This window comes from Mucor mucedo (assembly GCF_025094135.1).
Source record: "Mucor mucedo strain NRRL 3635 chromosome Unknown EV154scaffold_84, whole genome shotgun sequence".
Classification (NCBI taxonomy): Eukaryota; Fungi; Mucoromycota; class Mucoromycetes; order Mucorales; family Mucoraceae; genus Mucor; species Mucor mucedo.
In genome coordinates, this window is record NW_026252368.1 from 49,468 (window position 1) to 73,140 (window position 23,673).

The 23,673-nt window shown below is 34.5% G+C and overlaps 9 protein-coding genes across 9 annotated transcripts; all 9 read left to right on the forward strand.

Moving 5' to 3' along the window:
* Positions 1-1,295: 1,295 nt before the first annotated feature.
* On the forward strand, positions 1,296-3,284 carry EV154DRAFT_566287 (uncharacterized protein; the record flags this gene model as incomplete). Its single annotated transcript, XM_051605948.1, has 6 exons — positions 1,296-1,438; positions 1,505-1,610; positions 1,666-1,762; positions 2,793-2,871; positions 2,928-3,033; positions 3,096-3,284. The coding sequence occupies 6 exons, from the start codon at positions 1,296-1,298 to the stop codon at positions 3,282-3,284; spliced, it is 720 nt and encodes a 239-aa protein (XP_051454945.1).
* An 801-nt stretch (positions 3,285-4,085) lies between these two features.
* Positions 4,086-4,613, forward strand: EV154DRAFT_484001 (uncharacterized protein; the record flags this gene model as incomplete). The annotated part of the gene is made up of 3 exons (XM_051598623.1): positions 4,086-4,201; positions 4,265-4,379; positions 4,428-4,613. 3 exons carry the CDS (start codon positions 4,086-4,088, stop codon positions 4,611-4,613), a joined length of 417 nt encoding a protein of 138 aa, XP_051454946.1.
* Positions 4,614-5,536: 923 nt separating this feature from the next.
* EV154DRAFT_484002 (uncharacterized protein) lies at positions 5,537-6,094 on the forward strand (the record flags this gene model as incomplete). Its single annotated transcript, XM_051598624.1, has 3 exons — positions 5,537-5,685; positions 5,750-5,855; positions 5,915-6,094. 3 exons carry the CDS (start codon positions 5,537-5,539, stop codon positions 6,092-6,094), a joined length of 435 nt encoding a protein of 144 aa, XP_051454947.1.
* Positions 6,095-6,296: 202 nt separating this feature from the next.
* On the forward strand, positions 6,297-8,708 carry EV154DRAFT_553754 (uncharacterized protein; the record flags this gene model as incomplete). The annotated part of the gene is made up of 8 exons (XM_051605147.1): positions 6,297-6,408; positions 6,734-6,882; positions 7,117-7,205; positions 7,263-7,368; positions 7,430-7,603; positions 7,895-8,008; positions 8,224-8,409; positions 8,465-8,708. 8 exons carry the CDS (start codon positions 6,297-6,299, stop codon positions 8,552-8,554), a joined length of 1,020 nt encoding a protein of 339 aa, XP_051454948.1. The 3' UTR covers positions 8,555-8,708.
* A 1,239-nt stretch (positions 8,709-9,947) lies between these two features.
* On the forward strand, positions 9,948-10,893 carry EV154DRAFT_553755 (uncharacterized protein). Its single transcript, XM_051605148.1, has 3 exons — positions 9,948-10,355; positions 10,397-10,660; positions 10,806-10,893. Exons 1-3 carry the CDS (start codon positions 10,228-10,230, stop codon positions 10,864-10,866), a joined length of 453 nt encoding a protein of 150 aa, XP_051454949.1. The 5' UTR covers positions 9,948-10,227; the 3' UTR covers positions 10,867-10,893.
* Positions 10,894-12,493: 1,600 nt separating this feature from the next.
* On the forward strand, positions 12,494-14,512 carry EV154DRAFT_517313 (uncharacterized protein). The gene has a single exon (XM_051602491.1). The coding sequence runs from the start codon at positions 12,503-12,505 to the stop codon at positions 14,429-14,431; it is 1,929 nt and encodes a 642-aa protein (XP_051454950.1). The 5' UTR covers positions 12,494-12,502; the 3' UTR covers positions 14,432-14,512.
* A 2,338-nt stretch (positions 14,513-16,850) lies between these two features.
* Positions 16,851-18,929, forward strand: EV154DRAFT_484006 (uncharacterized protein; the record flags this gene model as incomplete). The annotated part of the gene is made up of 7 exons (XM_051598625.1): positions 16,851-16,883; positions 17,068-17,247; positions 17,309-17,497; positions 17,662-17,738; positions 17,793-17,905; positions 18,391-18,438; positions 18,889-18,929. 7 exons carry the CDS (start codon positions 16,851-16,853, stop codon positions 18,927-18,929), a joined length of 681 nt encoding a protein of 226 aa, XP_051454951.1.
* Positions 18,930-19,180: 251 nt separating this feature from the next.
* EV154DRAFT_468761 (VTC domain-containing protein) lies at positions 19,181-21,389 on the forward strand (the record flags this gene model as incomplete). The annotated part of the gene is made up of 3 exons (XM_051597804.1): positions 19,181-19,365; positions 19,434-20,289; positions 20,359-21,389. Exons 1-3 carry the CDS (start codon positions 19,201-19,203, stop codon positions 21,387-21,389), a joined length of 2,052 nt encoding a protein of 683 aa, XP_051454952.1. The 5' UTR covers positions 19,181-19,200.
* Positions 21,390-22,110: 721 nt separating this feature from the next.
* EV154DRAFT_517322 (uncharacterized protein) lies at positions 22,111-23,171 on the forward strand. Its single transcript, XM_051602492.1, has 3 exons — positions 22,111-22,194; positions 22,262-23,064; positions 23,125-23,171. Exons 2-3 carry the CDS (start codon positions 22,416-22,418, stop codon positions 23,145-23,147), a joined length of 672 nt encoding a protein of 223 aa, XP_051454953.1. The 5' UTR covers positions 22,111-22,194; positions 22,262-22,415; the 3' UTR covers positions 23,148-23,171.
* The last annotated feature ends 502 nt before the right edge of the window (positions 23,172-23,673 follow it).

The window sequence follows — 23,673 nt, forward strand, 5'->3', positions numbered from 1 at the left end:
CGCCCATATCCTCATCTAAGTCCTCCTCCTCTGCCATGGATGAAGCTGAAGCCTCCATACCAGATTCATAATCGTCGATAAAGCCTATGGAACTGTTACGAAGTGGTGAAAATGGAACATGATTCACTGAAGCTACTCTATCGACCATTGTTTATGTAAAAAAAAAAAAGAAGAAAAAGGAAGAAGTGAAAAAAAAAATTGGTTGTGTGAAAGGAATCAGCTGGGATAGACACGCAGTCACTTTTTAATGCGTTTTTACCTTTCTGGACATTTATGCAGCCTTTCAAACGCCGTTTTATATTTTAAGCGAAAAAGCCTAAACATACGTGATAAAATGTCTCATAAACGCTGTAAATGTTAACAAAGTTTTTGTTTTTACATAAATTTATTTTAAAAGCTATTGTCATAGCTTACAGAACTGCTACTGTAGGACCTTGAAGTGCAATTTACTAAAAAGGTTAATTCATTTATGAATTAAAAAGCCGAACCCCACTTCTAAACTTTGTTTGTTTTGTAGAAAGGGGTATACAATTTTGGGCTTAAAAATACGGGGTAAACCTAAAATGACAAAATCTACACCTTCGCGCTTTTTAGTTGTTCCTACGTGTTTTTAAAAAATCACATGATCATTTATTTCTCTTTTTGTAAAATGTATCAGCTGAAGTCTATCATAATACATACATATCACACATACGCCTTTTCATTCGTATCTTCATCCACTTGGGGTCTTAAGTCCCGAAATCCTTGATTCCATTTTAATTAAAGATATTTTACATTTGTTGCAAAATTTACCTCTAGGCTCGTATGGGCAGAAATATTAAGGAAAAGACCAGATGAGACGTTGCAAGTAAGGCAAATTAGCCATAGACAGTTACATCACATAAGTATTATAATGCTTTCGCATATAATTTAAGGCAATAAATCAGAATGACCTTCAAGTTATCTGACTCTATGTTGTGGCTACTCGCACCCTAATTGTCCCCTAAAATAGTGCCTGCTCCTAAGAGAATCATTCATTTAAAAAGGTACAAATTAAAGCGGATGACGAAAGAAACAATATGTGAGGGCACAATGAAAGCGGGTAAATGTATCGATCCAGATGCTAGACACCCGTTATGCATATCCATGTGTGACATTTATGCTTCGCAAATAAAACAATAAAATATCACTATTACTAAAGGGTATTTAGGATTATAAATATTGGACCAAATAGATATTTATTCTATGCCATAAAATTGGTTATAGATACGTCGACTCATTTTGCTTATCGTTAATCTTTTCTCTATCTATATTAAATGAAATTATCTTTCAATGTTGTTCTTACAGTGACAGTTTTGCTGTCACTATACTCAAAACTAGCAGGTGCATTCTGTGTTTATAATAAACTGGAAGGTGATAGTCCTACTTTCTTAGTGTTCAAGGATCTTGAAAATTTTAGGTAAAACATTCAAAAACTCTTCGAGATCTTGTTATTCCAACATTTCCAATCAATGTTATTAATTAGTCGAGCTTTCAAAAAAGAAGTTGCCCAAGGTGACCACGAATGCTGTCCATATGATAATGGCGAATGTAATTTTGGTCGTCAGCGTGATTCTCCAATAATCTTGAAAGTAAGTGTTAAGAGCTATTCTTCTGTATGAGACGCACTATTAAAGCTTCACTTAGATCCGGTTTGGTTTTGACCATGTGAGACCAAGTGAAGCAAATAGACTGTATTTTATTGAATGCGAAGGAGGAGCAGGGATTTCTATCATTGGATCAAGTTATAACGATATAAGATATATTTGTTTCAAAGCAAATGGGGGCGTTTTACGAAAAAATCTAATTGATTGGGTTGCTTTATAGATCAGAGTTTATAATTACATAAAGTAGATAAGAGTTGTTTTTTTTTTGATTTTCTACATAATTGTGTATACCAAGGACAATCAAAATTATGCAGAGTAAAGGGGTGCGGCAATGCCAAAAATAAACTATAAATTTTAATCATTGAGCCAATGCCTTCCCATTGTGCACTAGCCAAAATTGGTTGATTTGCTATTTACTTTGATAATGAAAATTCATGCTTTCTGAGAGATTTTAATAAGACAATACAACATCGATATTATAGTCTTCATAAAACATTATGCGATGTGAATCGGGGGATGGGTAAAGGGTGAAACGACACTCATAAATATGATTTGATAGTTTATCATTGTTATATAGACACTCATACAATAAAAAGTTTATATTTATTATTGACTTCATGTTATCATTGCAACCAATCCACATATGCGCTAAATACATAAAATAAAGATGTTAGTTTTTATGCATACAGCAGAGGATTGGATAAAATCTTTTTGTCACGCCATGTAAATACATTGTTCTTAGATGCCCTTTCATACAAATAATTATCCAAAACGAGTCAGTCAATTATGGTTCTAATTTAGTGAAAATATTCCAATCACCAGCGTGTAAAAAGTTTGAAGGGGGAAATTTACAATGAAATACATGTACTGTAAATAAGTAATCGGGCTGTAATCTTTTCTCCCTTTTTTTTCTATTGAGGAACTTTCTACCTTTTAAAATAATAGAATTTCGATAGCATAGAATAACAAATTAAAACAAAGAATACGGCTTTTGACACACAGATTAATTAAATATTGCTTTTAAAGCAAAATAATGTTTGTATAAATAGATAGATGACCGATTTACAATGTGATAATTCACTTCAAAGGTATAAGGTCTTTTCATGGTAGCTTTCAAAAATAAATTATTGAGCGGAGTGGTCATGATTTGTTCTTTTTCACGATTAGCTCAAGCATTTTGTATTTACAATGAGCTTGAAGGGGACGGTGCTACTGTTTATGCATACAACATTATATCAGACGAAAGGTAAATAAAAAATGGTACATCATCCCTATGATTTAAATCCTGAACAAACATTAAAGTAAAGCCTTCAAGAAAAATATTGAACGGGGCGGTAAAGAGTGCTGTCCTTTTGATAATGGGGATTGTAATCCAGGTGGTCAGAAAAACTCTCCTTTAGATTTGCATGTAATAATAATAAAAAGTTCCCTTTGAGTTTTGTAATTATCTAAACCCTTTTTGTTTGCTAGTTCAGATTTGTTTTTAGACATCTCAGTCCATTCGAATTTGTAAGAAAGTATATTGTGAGCTGTGAAGGAGGAGCAGGTATTACTATTACAGGTTCTTCTTATGAGGATCTTGCCTATGTATGCGATAAATCGGATGGAAACATCTTGAGTGGACAGTTATTAGAATATGCCGACAGCAACTTATTATAGATAGCTGGAATTTATGAAGCTCACTTCATTATACGCACTAGACACACTAGACACTTTAAATACACCACCAATAAAAAAAAGTATTTATCTAAATATTATGATACATGTCTAATTATAATTCGGTATATCAAATGATCAGTACCTATAAAAAATATCATATATCAGTGATATTTGATTCACTGATTGTCGATAGATCTGTTATTTAACTGCTGACAAAAGCAAGTTTATAATTTATTCATGCATCAAAATTATAACATAAGCAAATATACTTTAAATACAGATAAATAATTAGTAGCAACAAAAATGCCACCTTAGTTATATGATGCGCAATATATGTAAATCACCGCACTTATACTGGAAGTTGTGCAATAAGTAAAGAGATAAACATGCGTATAATAGCTTTAATTTTAACTTTAACTTATTTAACTAAAATAAATGCCATGAACTGAAAGAGGTAAAAGAAAGGGGGGAAGGGTTTACGGCTGGAGGAGAGAACAATCAAAAGTCTGCTGGATGGTTTAATTAAGATCCCAAGATAAATGACGTGCATATTAACTTAAGGGTATTTTTTTTTTTTTTTTTTTTTTTTTTTTTTTTTTTTTTTTTGCAGAACCGACACAATAAAATGACGATAGCATAGAGGCTGTTAAATTCATAAACTTCGAAATAATATTTAGCGTAAAAACAAAAAAATAGTGCATTATATAAATACAGCACTTCATTTTACTTGTTAAATTTGCATTTTCATTTTGTCAAATATACAGATATATGGTTTTATATTATATGCTTATTTTAAAATTAATGACTTTGCTGTTGCTATATTCGCAAGTGATCCAGGCATTTTGTGTATACAATAAAATGGAAGGTGAAGGTGTTAATTTGTTAGCATTCAATTTATTTGTAAACGCCCTACCATTGTAATATTTATACTACGTATAAGAGTATCAAACAGTATTGCTGATACATTTTATTTTGACTAGTCAAATATTTAGAAAAGAAATCGGCCAAGGTGAAAAAGAGTGCTGTCCATATAAAAATTCTGATTGTGTTGCAGGTAGTCGGCGTGATTCTCAAATAGAACTACATGTAGGCATAGTGAGCTGGTTATTGGTCACTTACTTGTAAGATTAAAGCTGTTTATAGCTTAGATTTGCTTTTGATAAGACCAGCATAAAAGAAAACAAAAGAATGTACATCACTCGCTGTGAAGGAGGTGCAGCTATCGTTTTGACAGGATCAAATTTTGACAATATAGAATGTACTTGTTATAAAGCAAACGGAGATATTACACGAGATAAAATGGTTAATTGGATCACCGTAATGTCATAGCAGTAAAGGGCTAGTTGGTGCCAAACTCTTATGAACTCTAGCTGATTCAAAATAATTGGCTCATCAGCTAACATTAATCATTAAAGGATCGTCAAATTTTTTTATAAATAAACTCTAATTATGTTATTATTATAACAAAGAATTGTCAAAACACAGTATAACAATAATGTCCTCACATATTCTGACAGCTTACTCAATTATATCTTGACGAATCTAAGTGGGAATCATGTCATAATTAATTGTTATTAGAACTGAATACCCTACTTGTTCAACATCGGCATACCAAAGACAATTAACCAGAATACAATGGAATAAATAACAAATAAAAATCGGAAGGCATGTATTATGCTTTACGGCCCTGGATGGCATTTATCACTGGATAACTTTAAACGTGTAACAAATCGACAGCAAAAACATTATGATTCTAAGGGCAACTGAAGACGCTGCAATAACTGATCCTTATTGAAAGCATTTGTATATTAACTCTTCAAATGATCACCAATGTTATTATGCGACTAAACATTGGTGACATGAATATTGGGCATAAGATCACAATTACTCTTTCTAGACGATATCTGTTTATTGCTTGCTCCATGTTCATTATTGTTACCAGCAATTTTTTTTTAATAAAGAGGTCAATGATATCATATAGTGGCGTCATACAAAGAACGCTTATCATACAACAATGATTAGTATGGATGACGAAAATAAAGGACATAAGACGAAAAGTAGTGAAAATATAGCGAATGGCATCATACATCTCTTGGGGTTGATTTGTAATACAATTAACTTTAAATAATAACGGCATCATTGAACATTATGACTTTCGGACAAATAACCAATGTGAAATCATACTGTAAAGATATATAAATACATCAAGCACATTTTTTGTAGATGCAGTTTTTATTTTGTTGATTTCAAACATGAAGCCAAATTTTAATATCCTTTTAATACTATCTTTATTACTCTCATGCTACTCGCAGTTGATCGAGTCATTCTGTGTGTATAATCAGTTATCTGGGGATCGTGTCACTTTGAGAGTGGATAATCCTTTTGTATCTGCCCCTCCTATGTAATTTTTAGACATATGTATATATGAATTTGTATTATTGTTTCTAAATAATCTCTTTAATTAGACGTACTTTTAAGAAAGACATCGTCCAAGGAGGAAGAGTTTGCTGTCCATATGATAATGCTGATTGTGTTGCTGGTCTTGAAAAGGATTCGCCAATCGAACTTAAGGTAATACATAACCCCGTTATTTTATATATCAAAGTGCTAATCACCCATTCTTACTATAGCTCAGATTTGCTTTTGACCTAATTACCGTAAAGGAAGCAGATAGACAGTATACAGCCTACTGTGAAGGAGGGGGAGGTATTATCATCACAGGATCAAACTTTAATGACATAGAATCCGCTTGTTACAAAGTCAATGGCGATGTTACACGAGACAAACTTATAGACTGGGTACCTGCATAAATGTCCTTTATAAACAAGGAAGAAAAGTTCTTGTACCATCTACGTTGCACCGATAGTTCATTATTTTGTTGGATCATAAAATAAATATCCCCCTTTTTATAAATGCACTGAACTAGAAGCCGTTTTACGCATCTAAAATAAGCCTATATTCTTGTATTTTTCTTTAGAAGAATTATCTGAAAGGCATAATGTTCTTTAAGGCATGTACCTGTTGGCCAAAACTGCCACAGATTTAATTAATTTTTTTCATTATCTGTGTCGTCAGGTCTGTGACCCTTCATTTCGAACCATTACATTCACAATATCCGACGTTAGTAAGACATAATTCCAGTCATTTATCAAATGCTTAATTTGCTCTTATATATATATTATATTTTCTTGTTTGTTGAGTCGGTCATTCGTATTTGCTGTATCCGTAATTCTTATATGTTATGTATTTACAGTACAGTAGTTTTTACTATGGTGAGACAGTCTCGTGATACACCAACCTGCCGTCTTTTCAAAATTTGTTCATACTTGTGTGAATATCTAATATGTCTATTTATATAAAGTAGAAAATCGTAAGGTCGTCCAAGTTATTAAATTCACTACTTATTTAGAACTTACTAAAATATATTGAAATATTGTTATTGCTCCTAGTAAAATTCCCAAGAAAAAAGCCATTAATAAATATTAGAGTGCAACAAGTAATTTTGGACATTAAAAACGATATTATGGTAACTATAATACAAATACTAGTAACTCTGGATAAGTCCTGGGATAAAAATCACATTAAAAGCAAGAAGATGGTTCATATATTTTTAAAAGCTGCTGAATCACAATGGACTTTCTATATTATAGGTGTCATTGAACATTAACATCTTTAAACAATATAACCATTGTCGAATCATTCATAAATATTATATAAATACATCAATTAAATTTATTTGTTAATTGGAAATTTTATTTTATCAAGCTTAAACATGAAACCATCCTTCAATCTTCTTTTAAAACTACTTTTAATACTCACTTTGTACTCGCAGTTGATCGAGTCGTTCTGTGTGTATAATCAACTGACAGGAGACCGAGTCACTTTAAGAGTTTCTAGTCTTTCTTCGACTACTTCTCCCTTGTAACGTTTTTTTTTTCGTAAATACATTGATTGCTTCTAAAATTTTCTTTCAAATAGACGACTTTTCAAAAAAGATATTGCTCAAGGAGGAAAAGCATGCTGTCCATTTAATAATATCGATTGTGTTCCTAGTCGTAAGGGAGATGCATCCTTAGAGCTGATGGTAATACATAATGCAATTAAAAATGTTTAACTGTTAATCAAATCAATTCTCGACATTATAGTTAAGATTTGGTTTCGATCTGATTACCATAGCGGAGACCACGAGAAATTATATTGCTTATTGTGAAGGAGGGGCAGGTCTTTTTATCACAGGATCAAATTTTAACGACATAGAAGCATCTTGTCACAAAATTAATGGGGATATTACACAAACCAAACTGGTTGATTGGGTACCCGTATGAATGCACGTTTAAGACCAAAAAGGAACCCTCTTTGTGCCATTCAGGTTTAACAAAGGGCAATCATTTTTGATCATTTTTTTTAAATGAAATGTATTAAGTGATAAAAAAATAAATAAAACGTGGTGTGACTAATATGATATTATATTCCATATATAACAGATTCTGTACATGCTCTGTTGAAACATGACTTAGTCTTTTTCCCTCATTTGGGCATTTCAAACGATTGGATATTGAAGTATTTGACTTTTTTTATTTGGCATTATGAACTCTGTCAGTTTATTCTAGTTTGCTATTTCGTTAAACCAGAGGTTTTACTGTCTCTCGGTGTATTGGGGAAGCTGCTATAATGTAGTGCCAATTCGTTATTTTACAGAATTATTTATGAGAAACCATGCTGAAGTGAGTTCTACTACATTTTAAAGTATTCTAAAAAGTATACCACTTAATTTTAAACTTGTTCGTAATCCATCATGAATTCAAAGTTTTTCTACATGTAGCAAACCCGAGAAAAACAAGAAAAAAAGCGCTGAAATTTATATAAATTTTAAAACTGACGTCATGAGGCACATTTCTCGACCAATGGAATCGACCCAAAAATTAAACTACTCATGTAGCAGCTGCGGATTGTTGTGATGGGTTTGGCTGCACCTAAATCAAGTCAAGCAGTAGTATTCCATCATTGCTTATTGACCATTCGAACCCTTCTTCCCAAAACCAATCAAAATTTAAAGAACAATCAGTTTATAGAACATTTCTGTATTCTTAAAAGTTATGCTGACTTGACCAATTTGGATGCATCCGTAAGTAAAGTAGCTTTATCCTTGGGAAAAGATAAGGAACATGATGGAATATTAGACAAAACGACACAATGGGTACACCGAAAATAGCGGGGACACCAGTGACAAGTCAAAAAGCTTGACACCGGTGACAGGTCTACATACTTAACACAGGTGACAAGTCCAAAAGCTTGATACTGGTGACTATTCTAAAACGGGCGCCATACTTCTTTATTAAATCTGACGTTATTTGTTCATCATACACATTCATCCTTCTGTGATAAGCCAGATTATCTGAAACAGTCTTCTCCCTTTCGTGCTGTCCGATCGATCCACCATGGTTTATAGCAAAAAGCTTCGTGATGATCAGTTTTTTTTTTTTTTATATTTTTACTTACAATGCTTACCACTCTACTAAAAATGGAGAGTAAAACAAAAAAACTTGTAGTCCAAAATGGCGAGATTTATCAGTTTAAAATACAAACATCAAGCAACGCTAAAATGATTGAGAAACATTTACTGGTGGGGGACATTGTTCTCTTTCTAAAATTTACATAGTTACATAATGGCCCCAAGTGATTACAGTGATTTTTTTTAGACTTATCCAATGACTGAAAACTTATGACCATATGTATCATTAACCTTACAAACAAGGAAGATCCACTAGATGATGATTCTATTTCTACCATCATATTGTATGACAGAGAATGGGCTTGTTCGTCAGTTGTCATATTAAATTTTACCGTTTAAAAAAGAGTCTGTCATTCTCACTACAAAGTGGTTTTTTTTAGCTGACAATCATTTTAATTGAAGTACATTAGGGGAAAAATGATAACTGGATAAGTAAAAAAAACCAGCTCGTTGAGGCTTCAGCTCCTTGCTTGTGTCCGCAATAAAAGGCTTACTTTTGCATAGAGTTGTTCCAGGGTAAGCTCTAACTAAAGAGCAACATTTCAAGTAAACCAACCTTTTCATCGGCAGTATTGGATCGGTAAACAATATGATTGAGAATACAGCTGACATGCATCTTCATGCCTTGATGCACTTTTGAAGAATGTGGGTATTACGATATCAAAATTTCAGCGTGTGCAGAAGTGCTTGGTGATATCCAAAGCAATATTTCAAGCTATTTTTTTAAATGCATGGCTGTCAAAAAAAAAAGCTTGTCTGAATGTGCATCGTGCCAGAATGTACAAATCAAGGGTTTATTCTATTCGCATTAATAAGCTGAAAAGTGCAAGTTTGACCTTGGCTGTTTATGTCTTGTGGAGTGATGAGTATAAATTTTTTTACACGAAGACATGTTATTTGAGAAACAGGTATTCTTTGGCTTGCACAGTCTTATTATTAAAACATGGTCTGAAGGATTCATGTGAAAAAATGTTTTTATCCGTTACACAAAAAGAACATTTCGCATACAAAAGCAAAACTTTAAGGCTCATTTTCTCGACATCCAATGAAGAAAGTAACCATGATATGCACACGGATGTGATGAGAATTTGACGGATTATTCAAAGGGTAATACATATGTCCAAAGAGTAGTGAAGGAAAAATTAAGTTTGTAAAAGTAGCCTAGACAAAATCAACAAAATAAACAAAAGAAAAAAAATTTGGTATAAAAGGGAGACTGCTGCGAAAAAAACGCCCTTTTTCTTTTTATCTTCTCATCAAGATTAGAATAGAGATGTTAGCATGGCTTCAGCACAAGGAAGACACTCTCGTCTCTGTTCGTTTCCGTTAAGCCTGTTCACTTCATTACAGATCGGGCAGTGTTCCAAAGGCCGTAGTAATCCCTAATAAGATTACATTGAGGAGTCTGCTGGTTGTCAAAGTCGCTAGGCAATGGTCTTGGCTGTTGTCTGTATCGCTTCATTCGGATTTCAGTACAACAATCTGACTGGGGCTTGTCGCCCTCTATGTTCCAGGAACTTCTTACTAAAACTAGTACCACACCCGTTGCTTGGTGGAGGGTGGATTTAGGAGCGTGTTACTAGACGGTGGATGGTCGTAGCTGTTTGAAGCCAGTCGATACGTTCTTAGTCATTGGAGTTGGTGTGGGTTGTTATCTTTGGTCGGGATCTGATGACAGTAGGAGGTTTAGTGCCCGAATGCATCTTGTAAGTGCTTTTGCCTTGTTTACGTCTACGCTAGAGATATTGCATTCTATAGGCAGCCATAGATTGGCCGCCTGTTGGACAGTTACCTCATCTACACGGAATGTTAACCTTAAAGCCAATACTCGTCCAGGTGCGGCTGCTACGATTCAGCTGCCAGGGTAAAAAGCACCACCCCAACATGGTGTAGGGGGTATTTGGTCCTGGTGATTCTTATGTTGCGCATTGTGGGTAGGTAGCATGTAGGATAATCAGGTTCTGTATTGAAGATGGTTTATCGGAAACATATTTATTTTTTTGGGTCAGGATGTGCTTCCACCTTCTCGTGGTCTGGCCTGTTAACCAGCTATTTTATGTTGGGAACTAGGAGAAGCACTTATTAGCATAGTTTATATCATAAAAAGTAAATAAATTATATATTTTTTCTCTTTTTTCCTTTGACTTGACCATAATAATTAAGACTTGTATGCTCATCACAAATTTTATAGACCCTTAGTATAAGAAGAACTGCGGAGAGCAAGGATCCTATTAAAGATATAACACAATGCTTTTATCCTAACAATAGACTACATACATCTTTTTGACATCAGTAGTATACATTCTTCTTTTTTTTTTTTTGTTAATGTCGAGTAATCTTGTATACAAAAAGGAGCAATGACAACCACCAAGAAAAGCTTAATCTTAATGGGGCTCAAAAGCGTGAATGCTTTTACTAAAAGTTTAACTGTTGAAATATTTAAAACTAAGAACGTTACCAACTCAAGTAGCCTTTGTCGCAACCAGACAATGTTTTGCTTGTATGTAGGGGAAGATTGTTTGCTGCTCATCCGAGCGAAATGGATTAAAAATTAACATACACCCCATTTTGTCATCTATTTTCTTTTTGCAACTCTCTTATAAAGGCAACAATGATAAGTGATATCTAAAAGATATTGGACCCACCCTTTCCATTCTTTTCTATACGCCTCTTCTATAAACAATTAGCTGGTAGTTTATTTATTGCATGAATGCATAGAAAAAAAAATATTAACGACTGTACGTTTTTTGCCTACAAGCCCACCATTTTATTCACACTATTTATCCACGCTTTGTATGTGTCGGGGATAATTGTCAGATGCTGTGAAGCAGGACTTAATCGGATATATAGGCTAATTTTGCGATCACGTATGCTTTCAACTGCTGTCAAACATAATTTGAGAAGCTTGACAATCTTGTAGAGTACATGATATAACAGCATGGCAAATGCTGACAGATTATGTATTTTAATAACTTTGAATAATGAAGAAAAGTGGAAACTGCCTATTGGAGATATACTTTATATATTCAGACAGTAAAAGATACGCTTTGGATTAAACATCCTTCTCTAAATGATATCAGGACTCACACATTCTTTTATTCTGTGTAAAATAAGCTAGCGAATACACAGTAAATTGCCAAACAATCAAATCAACTGAATCCCCGGTAAGTGTAAAAGGGACTTATTGATTTTTTCTTTTGAAAAAATGAGTGCTTCCACTGATTATTAGAGAAAGAGTGGTAAAGAGGTTTAAGAAGCCATAAAAAAACAAAGTTTGCCACTGTAAAGAAATGAAAAACAAGAAATGCAACTATTTCTTTGACAAACAATTCTGACGATATTTAAAAAATGGATGAGGTACCAAGTCCTGGTTATGTTGAAATATTGAATCTCAGGGCTTAAATTAAATATTGAGGACATTTAACCACTTGGCACCTCATCCATTTTCTAAATATATGGATTAGGATGCCCGCGAATGATGAGAGTTTTCTTCTTAAAGCATCTTCCCAGCAGTGCCCTAAAATAATAGTTTTTTTCTTTCTTTCTTTCTCTCTTCACTGCTAGTTTAAGCTGTTATCACCAGAAAAAAAAATGATTTCATTAAAACCTTAGGGCTACACAAAATTAGAATTCATCTCCAGCCGAATCACGATGTCCGTCTGGCTAATGGCCATTTTTTTTTTTTTTACTTTTTTTAAATACTGTCATGTCAAACTGGAGTCAATTACCAACCGAAATTTTGTATAAGATTTTCGGCATTCTCGATGCTAGTTGCCTTGACACTCTTCAACTTCAAGAGGGAGTTTCTCAGTGGATGCTTGTTTGTAAGAACTGGTGTCGCATTGCTCAAACTTTATTATATGAGGAAGTCACTGTCCTGTCTATCAAGCAACACGACACCTTTTTAACATGCATGAGTCATTGCAGCACTGGCTTGAATCAAATAGTAAAACGGTTTATGGCGATTCCCGAAATCACCAGTGTCAAATTAGAAGAGGATTTAGGTCTCATTTTAAACGCATTGCCCAACCTTCGATATCTCCAGGGTGGACCCCAAAAAGCATCCTTCTTTACCAGACTCTTGTTTGAACTTTACTCTTCCCCCAACAGACCCGTACAATTGCTTACAATACCAGGATTTTCTCCGATATCGGAACAGGATGCAAGATCATACCAATATGCTGTTTGGGCCCTTAAGAAAACGCTCGCAAGCATGTTTTTACCCGATTATTGTATACAACCCTACCGCATAACCACTCCATTAGAAGACTTTAAAAATTTATCAAAACTCGAACTCTGCGTCTCTAGTCTCTCCCAAATGTATGATATAGGCACAATCGCTTCGAGATGCCCAAACTTAAACAGCTTGTACATTTCACGCCATGACAGGTACAACCCATCTGGGGAGGATCAGATTAAGGCAATAGATACAACCTGTGTACAATCAGTGTATCATGTTTTTGCGCTAAAGATCGACGCAAGCCTAGCTACTGCCAGCCATAACATCATGTGTATTCTCATGAAGCTATTTCCGCAGCTTGACTCGTTGTATATGTATATTAACCCGGTTGCACCCACCTATGGTGAATATGAACGCCAAATTCAAATGATACCCGCCGAGCTTTGGGTACAATTCTTGACCTATGCGGACAAAATAAGGGAATTTTACGGTCGGGGTATGTATATGGATTGCTTAAATCAGGTCTTGACGGAAACATCATACAACACCGGGCTCTGTAAAGAAATCAAGGTAAGGTACAGCAAAGGTAACCCCGTAAATAACTATGGATGGCTTCCTGTTTTAAATATTCATTCCCTAACCATGTACAACGTTGATCGACCTGAATACGTCATGATTGGAACCATTGTATCCTACACTACAAGTGGAATCAGCGTACATTTACCTCATGCGGCTTTAATTGAGAAAATCGGCTTTCAATTGGAACATTTGACTATGACTCTTAATAGGGCATTTGGACATGGTGCTGCATCCGGTCCAATAACGGATTACGATAAAAAACCTTTTGGACACTTTATCAATCATATCTTTACGCATTGTCCAGTTCTACGAGCATTAGTTATCACTGGCGCAGAATTATTATATTCTGACGATGGTGATAAGGAGGCGCCACCGTCTTTAAAATTTCTTCGCCTTCAAAATTGTATAATTTATCACCAGATGGATTTTCTGCTCAACTTATCCCGTCGACTACCTTCCCGATTAGAATTTATGACCATTGACGAGTGCATGTTTTTTAAGAGAAGTGATGACTTGACACCTCATGTGGAAATGCCATTCACTGTGATTGGTTGTCTGTTCTTTTCCAAAAAAAAACTGCCGGTGTCAAAGTACTCGAGGTTGGTGATCAAGATTACAAAGGTATCACAAAAACCACTCTACTATTGCCTGTATGATCAACACAAGTTGCAAAGTCTATCAGGTCAGGAAGAGTTTGAAGTTTGCGCAAAGGACGAGGAAACCCATGCAATACAAATTACTTGCGCCAATGTAGAAAAATTATTGATTCGAGTATTTGGGTCTCCAGTGCTCATCTTTCCTAAAGAAAAGGTTGAATATATGAATGGTCAGCACTACATAAATTCAACTTCCGAGTTTTGGAATGTTTTAATATAAGATCTTCCTTTTTTAATGAATAATAAAAAAAAATGGCATCAAGAAGGACGGAACGTATGATCAGTCCAACTCGGTTTTGTTTTGTCTCTATTCATTAATTTAATTCCAACTACACGATTCTTAATAAACAATTCGTGCAAGATGAAAATAATGCTGTTCATATACTGATGCAAATTTTGCTGCTGTTATTAGACGTATGACTCTTATAAAACTAGACCTACGTATACATTTTATGTATTTAATTAAATCTACTAAAATGGGACTTAATCCTTTTACTTCAATCTACTCAAGGTGGGGAAAGTGAATAGACGATACATTACCCATTGCGAAGGAGGAGCAGGTGCTATAGCCACATAATCAAAATTTAGTGACATAATAACGACCTGTTTCAAAGAGATTGGAGAAGCAAGACATGATTGGACACTTGTGTAAATAAAATCGCAGCCTGTATATTTTAAGCACCAAAAGGTGTAAACAAGATCCAGTCTTCTTCCCTCCTCATTTGGATATTTTAACAGTTTGATTACTGAATTCCTTTACTCTTTTTATGTTTTTGTTTAGATTCATGAACTCTGTCAGGTTTTGCTAGTTTTTTGCTTAGTTGAAACCAGAGGTTTTACTGTCTTTTGGTGTATATGGGAAGCTGCTGTAATGTAGTGTTAATTCGTTATTTTACACGTTTATTTATAAGAAAACATGCTGAAGTTTGTTTCGCTACACTTGAAAGTATTCTAAAAAGTTTACCGGTTAATTTTAAGCTAATTGGTAATCCATCATGAATTCAAAGTTGTTCTACATGAGGCAAACCTGAGAAAAACAAGAAAAAAAGCGCCGGAATTTATACAAAATTTAGACTGACGTCATGGAGTTTATTTTTTAGCCAATGAAATCGGCCCGAAAAATAAACTATTTATGCAAACCCCCTTTTTTTATGAGTATGACTTTCCTTGGTTGGTATCCTATACCGTATATCTAATTAGACAGCCTATAAACCCCATTAAAGTGGTTTAAGAACTTATATACTATCGAAATCCCTTTATTCAGATCTGCTCAAATGAATATCACCCCCAAAATCCCAGAGGCGGTCAATTTTAAATTCAGTGGCGGATACAGCCATTATTCCATTATTTCCACCAGATCCGTGACGGATAAGGTCAAAATTGTTGTTAACCCTCACTGTAATTTTGCGGTGTTATGATATGAGCATGATTGTTTATTGAGATGTGCTGACTTAATCTCTTTGCACATTACACAAGGTATCAGGTATACTGCATGTGAGAGTGATCAATATATTACAGTAAATACAGCACTTATCTAACGATTATTCTGTAGTCATCAATCTCATATCGAGAAAATTGTGGGCACCGTCAGTTATATTATGTTTATTCTCATGAGGTTACTTTCGTTACTTGATATACTATACTTTTTATTTACGTGATACCATCACAAGATAATGTCTAGACCTCCGTAATTTTTTTTTTCCGAACGTATTTTTTGGATCACATGATGGTTTACACATAAGTCTTTTACGTCGATTGACATGCCATATCACCTAAATTTTTATAGGATAATTTTCCATAAAACATACGTTTCAGTAGTAGCTTGTAATGATAAGTGAAGTAGATAGACAACTACCGAATTCTGCCTTGCTTAGGGGGTAGCAAATGTTTTTAAAAGATCAAACATGATGGCTGAAAAAAAAAAAATTTATGACATAAGCTCTTGTTTATCAGCCTTTTTTTTTTTATTACATCATCTTATAAGACTCGTTCCCACACTTTTTTTTTTCCCCCTTTTTCTTTTCCTTTTACACTGTTTTTCTTTTAATGAAAGTTAAAAGGTTAGTATATAATAACTTTTGCCTTCTTTTTTTTTTAAGAAACACTAAAAAAGTTATATATATAAAAGATACATGGCAATTTTTGCTATATTACAGCTACAGTTGGTCTTTGCTATAGGATGGTGGCCTCCTAGGGTTGAATTCTTGGGTTTTAGACACCCAGTGGATGGACAGACTGTGAATGGCTGTGATCACACTAAATGGACGTGATCATACTGGTTTACGACATAAAATGCTTTTGGGCTAAATGAAAAAGCATTTTATGTCGTCTTTATTATTGTGGTTCTTTATAAAGAGACAAAAAAGGTAATATCATATATCTTTTGCTATTACTTCTTTTCTTTTTTTCACATAAGGGATTTCAACTCCAAATTTCATAATTTGAAATCTTAACGTTTTTTTTTTAAAAATCATAAAAATTAACCTAATATCATAGAATTGTCACAATATGTCACTGGTCTTATTAAACCAACTTTGACTGGGTTCTTGCGAAGGCACAGAGACTCTTTGTCTAGCTGGCACGATGACATAATCAACGACGTAGATTTTCATAAATTATGGACGGAAAGATTTAGTCTTATGTACGAAACCACTAAGGCTGTAGTACTGAAGGTAATACATTTAAGCAAGACAAACAGTTTGAAACAGTTCACTAAACTTTATTAGCGTCGCCCACCCACACCAAGCCTTATCGAAATTTGCAAAGATATCACACTGATGATATCGAGCTAAGATGTGAAAGAGTTAGTTAAAGGGGCAAAATATAACGTGTCATGTAACTAATAATTTTTTTTAGAGGAAGACCAAAAGACACTTGGAAATCGAGACTTTGAGAACGCAGCGTACCGCTACCACTGCCACCAATAAACGTTTAAGAGCCGAAATTGAAAATGATGCTACCTCTTCCCAGTCCTCCCAGCAGTCTCAATCGTCATATGAGCCAAATAAAGATGAGATTGGTGACTTGGAACCCACGGTACGTGAGCAAATACATACACACATTTCACTGTGTCTTACCTATTTTATATTTCATTTAGTGGAATATACGCGACTGTGAAATTTGTGCTGTATTAGCTGCTTTCCGAAAACATTCTTTTGGCCTACAGCATAAATTTCGACCCGTATTTATATTAGGAAAAATGGCCATAAAACAGTCATCTTCTTATTTGACGGTAACGATGACAGCGGCGGCACATCGTTTCCGCCTGTTCAATCGGAGCTTCCCCGTGAGTTCAATTTGAATGAATATATTGTTATCAATTCTCAAATAAGAAGCACGAATTGATCAACAATCTTTATTACGTAACTATAAACTATGTCTAAAATAAAGTAATGCATGAGCTAATGAAAACTTCTAAATAGAAATTGGCGGCAAATAAAAATGGGCAAGCCGAGGAGTGATAGTTCTGAAGCACATGGGGCGATCATAATCTTAGAGTTTGCTGCAAGATTCTTTACCGTGTGTAAGTAAATATGCTTTTGTGGATAATCAAGTAACTAAAAAAAAAAATTTATTGATAGACTTCAAACGTACACAAAAAGGGTCAATTTAAAAGCTGTGGATGAATCAATGTATATCAACCTGTCAATCAATCCATTGATAGACGTGATCTTTGATTACAACTCAGAATTATGTAAAGCTGTTTTTTTGAGGCTTTTTCAAACCAAACCTCCGTTTCGGTAAAGAACATTGACCGTTCACTATGGTTCGGTATGCTGTGCTTTGAAAAAAAAATAAAGCCTCGTGGTGCCGCTGGCCTGTTTTTGAAATGAAAAACTTGACATTTATAGATAATTTGGCAGGAAACCCCCCCAGGAGCAATTATATCTTGGGTTATACTGCCTATTATCTGCTTGACACTGGAGGAAACTTTGTTTATCTGTGCATGTGATAATATCTGGTTTAGAAACTGATATTGCCATAGTTCATCTGAACCTTTGGCAATTTTACGGAGTTAGAAGGAAGCAGCCATATTAAGCCGGACATAAAATACAGCGCCATTGTCAACCAACAGAAGATGGATTTTTTTAATTATCGAGGTCAAATGCCCTAGTAGCAATGCTAGCGATGATTTGTTTAAACTGTCGATTGAATTACAAATCGTATTAAATCGTCTAGTGAATATTGGTATTGATTTTCCGATGGTGTTCGGTATCTTAGTTTACGGTAAGTATTGAGACATCAAATATATCTACAAAAACTAATTTTATCAGTTGCCGTAGTACTAGATAAATTAATCTAAACAGATTTAAAAAATTAACAATAACAGTATAACCACCAGGCAGTGATTACACTTGACGTTGCGAAAGCATTTACGATCAATGCCCACGTAATACTATTTGGAACACTCATGTACAATTATAGACTTTAATCTAGAATATAATAAAATATTTTGAAAAAAAAAAATCTATTTTATCGTTATATATTACAAGTCATCAATGGAAATCACAATTTCAAAAAAAAAAAAAGAGTTATTTAAAGCGTTGATTCCATATGCAAAAAAAAAAAGACTGTTTTTTTACATAGTGTGTGTGTAGGGAGTACGATTTTTTTTTTTTTTTGTTCAAAATATTTCCCGCGTAAAAAAAAGGAAATGAAAAATCCATGTAAATTAAGGTTTAGCCTGGCGTGAAAAAAGACATTTCCACGTGGCGTAAAAAAAAAAAAAAAAAAAAAGCCGACATGAATTTTTATGTATGACATGTGGGATGGTTGCACAAGACAAGAACATATTTCTGTCGTACAAAAATACTGGCCGCACTCTTTTTTAAATGAATTACCAAAAAAAAAAAAAAAAAAAAAAAGATTATACGTGTTAAAGAGGGAATGAAACTGTAAAAAGAATACTCCGGGGTTTAATAAAATATGTATCAGGAGAAATAAATAAATTCTCTTTCTTTCTTTCTCTCTCTACCACTTAAACACAACATGAAATTCGGTTCTCGTTTAAAAGAAGCCATTTTGCCAGATTGGAAACCATTTTATCTGGATTATGACCTTCTCAAGAAAAAACTCGGTAAAGCGCAACAAGATACTTTTACTGACCGTGATGAAACTGAGTTTGTAGAAATGCTCGATGCTAATCTCGAGAAAGTAAAAAAAAGAAAAAGAAGCATCAACCACCCTACACACACTAAAAACAACAACACTTGTATTATTAGGTCTATGCATTTCATACTTCCACACTCAACACCATACGTCAAGAAATTAACAAGGCCTCTGTGCAACACGGTATCAAGAAGGAAAAGATCAACAAGTTAGCCAATGATATTAGCCGTCTCGAGAAATTCTCTCGTTTTAATTACACAGGCTTTCTTAAAATCGTGAAAAAGCATGACCGTTACACCGATTACATTCTTCGTCCCATGTTTATGGTTCGTCTCAACCAATGTCCCTTTTGGAAGGAAAATGAAGACCTAGATGCTCTTCTTATTCAACTCTCACAACTCTTTAGCAAGATTCGTGACAGTGATCCTGTAAAGGCCTCCACAAGTTTACAACAACCCATCCTTACTGGAAAGGAGGAAAGACGTACGGTGATCAAACGATTCTTTGTGCATACAGATGATATATTTGAACTCAAGACAAATATATTGCGTCATTTACCCGTACTCGTTTATCATAATCAGGATGGTACAAAGATCACAGAACAAGATATTGATCCACCCATCTCTACATTGTATCTCGATAATATCGACATGGACACCTACACCTCACGTGTTGAATCCACACCAGGCTCTCAAATCATTCGTTTAAGATGGTACGGTTCAGCTCATAATAATAAGTCCATCTCCTTTGAGAGAAGAACACTTAAGGGTGAAAATCAAATTGACACCAAAGAGAAATTTATCATCAAGGACAAGTATGTGTTGGGATTTTTACAGGGTAAAGATACTTTTCTCAAGAAAAGTCTACAAAAGATGAAGGCCAGTGCTAAATCTCAGAAAGACATGGAGGATTATTCTACTCTTGTTCAAAGTATTCAGCAACAAATATTGGACAAGCACATGGAGCCAGGTAAAAAAAAATTAGATTGATCATTTGTCCCTTTCTCTCACCATCATCCACTTTTTTTTTTTTTTTTAGTGCTGCGAACCTATTACAAGCGTACTGCGTTCCAAATCCCTGGTGACTCGGGTGTTCGTATGGCACTTGATACGGATTTATGTTTTATTCGTGAAGATGGTGAAGACACTCGACCTGCAGGATGTTGGCGACGTCCAGATGCAGATATTGATTTCCCTTTTTCTCATTTACCAGCCTCTCATGTGAACCGTTACCCTTATGCTACCTTTGAAGTGAAACTGGATCTTGCAGCAAAGGAAGATGAACCTCGATGGGTTGTGGATTTACAAGAAAGTGGATTATTGGAAGAAGCCTATCAGTTTTCTAAATTTGTGCATGGAATGGCCATCATGTTTGATACGCGTGTGCCTCTTTTACCTTATTGGCTAGCACAAATTGATGAAGATCGTAAAGTGTTACCTGTACTACCCTCACAAATTCCTTCCGTCATGAGTGCAAGAAAGGGAAAAGAACGTGCCATGACAACAGAGAGAAGTGCGCTTCTGACTGAAGGTAAACCCTCCTATGCTAGCATTGTGAAAGGAGGTGATGAGTCTATCCATCAAGAAAGTGGACCCTCCACTGCCAGCTTCATAAGGGAGGAAGAGCCATCATTATCTTTGGACCATGACGATGATGATGATGATGATGATCCTGGATCTTTTGTTTTACCACCGGGTGTCAAGATACCCAAGAAAATAACGACCTCGATTAAAGTAGAACCCAAAGTATTTTTTGCCAATGAACGGACGTATTTCTCTTGGATGCGATTTGGTACGATGTTGACTACTTTTTCACTGGCGTTGTTTAATGCGGGGGATGCGGTGGGTAAGATCTCGGGTATTTTGTATACGTTGATTGCTATTTCAACGTTGATCTATGGTGTAGGATTGTATTATCGTCGACGAGAGTTAATTCGAGCTAGGAAATCAGGACCGTATGATGAAATGTGGGGACCCACTGTGATTTGTATGGCATTGATGGTGGCGGTAGGATTAAATGCTTATTTGAAATTTAGTATCAGTACACCTTCTTTACTTTATTTCTATTAATCGTATTTTTAGTGAGAGAAACACTGCATAAATTAAAAAAATAAAATAAAAACTCTAAAATAATATATATAGCTCTGTATTATGAAATATTTGAGACATTTTTATTTTTTTTTGTTAAACTATGCGGAAAGCGAAAATTAATAATAAAAAAAAAAAAAAAGGACAGGGACCATGGCAGTCGTGAGTGGAAAGAAGCAGCGGTTTTAAAAATAAAAAAAGAAAGAGTTGAGAAGAGAACAAAGAAAGTAGGCATTGTTTATCTGTCATATATCCTATTCAGGATCATGGTATCACCAATGGAATTTTTTTGTTGTTGTTATTTTTTTTTTTAAAAAAAGATGCACACTGTGAAGAAGGTAGAAGGATTGGATGAGGGGGGAGTCTGAGAGAGGAATTTATAATATATATATCGAGTGGCTGTGCAATTGCAAAAGTATCCCAAGTGAGGAGGGACAAAAGAAGTGATGTAAAACATTAAAGATGACATTGTACGTCACCTTGAAGGTAGCACATAGACACAAGAACCGGGAGGGAGTAAGCCTGTGTGTCTTATTTTGCATACTTACTATAAAATTCCATTGAGACTCTTTTTTTTATTTATTTTTTTTAGAGAATTGCGTTTTTCACAAGTCCCAATTTTTTTTTTTTTTTTTTTTTACTTTAAACAATTTTTTTTTTTTCATAATTCTTCTTTTTTCTTCCTTTTTTTTTTTTTGTTAGCCTTCATCTCTCATAACAGCATGCAAAGTCATTCCATAAACCATAACGAAACCTTCCACATTAATTCCTTGCTGTATACCTATAAGTAAGTGTCTATATATCCAGAAGACCTTGGAACCTTAAGAAAAGAAATTAATAAAGAAAAAAAAAAGTGAGAATAGTTCACGAGAGTACGTCTCACCCAAAGAATATCAGAAAAAGACAGAGGGAGTTGAATGCTTACGAAAAGTCCAAAAGGGCCAAAAGGTGAACAAGACAAAAAAAAAGATTGTGCTTGGCAAAGCCATCGTGGAGGGTCAAGAAAAGATGAGTTTACGGGAGTTAAAAGCACTTAGCCGACAAATCAGACCTTGTCATGATATTATGTCAATCAGTCGAAAGTTACGAGAGAACTTGACAAGAGCAAAGAGTAAAATGATGGATAGTCTCAGTAAATCTAATGCAGAAAAGGATCTAAAGATTTATGAATATCTTCTCATGGATGATCTCTCCACTATCTCTTCTTCTGTTCCTTCCTCACCTAACCTCTCTTCCGCTTCCTCTGATTACGATGATGATGATGATGATGATGATAATGAAGAAGATGATTTCAGTAGTGTGACTACCACTGAATCCACATTTCAACTTAAATTAGTTACAAGTGACTCTGGTTCTGTCTCTGTCGTACCATCATCATCACACACTCCTAAATTACCACCTTCTCATGCTATTATGTCAAGTCCATATGATACGGCTCTTTTACCTCTATATACCCCAGACTTTGCTTCCATCGATATGGACTTTTTCTTTCCAAAGTCCACTCCACTTACGCATCTTCATCATCACCATCATACCACCACTAACACCACTGCCGCCAGTGACGTGACTGAGGATCAAATCAACTCTTGGTTACAGAGGGGAGGTTTCGGTGATAGCATGACTCCCCTTACCATGGCAACAGATCAAGAACTAGCAGGTAAATTCATTACTTTTTTTTTTTGGGTGTGAATTAACTCTTTTTTTTTTTGATATATAGATTTGTTAGACTTTGATGTATAAAGCAAAAAAAAAAAAAAAAAAAAACTCCCCCCCCCCTTTTTTTTTATATTCCACTATTTTTTTTTTTCTTTCCACCCCCTTAATTTTTTTTTTTTTACCTACACCACCCCCTTCTTTTTCTTTTTTCTCTTTTTTTTTTCTTTTGTAGAACCACATAAAACAAACTTTTTATATATATATAATAAAATCAACACACACACAAAATATCCAATGACATTGTCAAGAGCCAATCCTTCTTTTTTCTTCCCGAGGTTTTCTTCTTTTCGATTGGGACCACAAAAGAAAGAAAGATGACTTGTCAAAAATCTTTTTTTTTTTCTGTCGTGTGTTTGAGTCTCCTCAAGACAATTAAACATTTTAATAAGTCTATTTAAAAAAAAAGGGGGGGGGGAGGGGTTTACAAAAATAAAGCGATCCATTTTTATGGATTTTTCTTTTTTGTATGCTCGTGTATCGTTGTACACATGTACATTACCAAATAATAAAAAAAAAACCCAGGGCAATTTTTTTTTTTTGTTTATTCAAT

Excerpts from the sequence above, each read along its gene's own strand:
- EV154DRAFT_553755 (XM_051605148.1), top strand. The coding sequence starts at position 10,228 with ATGGTCTTGGCTGTTGTCTGTATCGCTTCATTCGGATTTCAGTACAAC. Across the intron at positions 10,356-10,396 it reads CACCCGTTGCTTGGTGGAGG|CTGTTTGAAGCCAGTCGATA; the intron begins GTGGATTTAGGA and ends GGATGGTCGTAG. Across the intron at positions 10,661-10,805 it reads GCTACGATTCAGCTGCCAGG|GATGTGCTTCCACCTTCTCG; the intron begins GTAAAAAGCACC and ends TTTTTGGGTCAG.
- EV154DRAFT_517313 (XM_051602491.1), top strand. The coding sequence starts at position 12,503 with ATGTCAAACTGGAGTCAATTACCAACCGAAATTTTGTATAAGATTTTC.
- EV154DRAFT_517322 (XM_051602492.1), top strand. The coding sequence starts at position 22,416 with ATGAGTTTACGGGAGTTAAAAGCACTTAGCCGACAAATCAGACCTTGT. Across the intron at positions 23,065-23,124 it reads AACAGATCAAGAACTAGCAG|ATTTGTTAGACTTTGATGTA; the intron begins GTAAATTCATTA and ends TTTGATATATAG.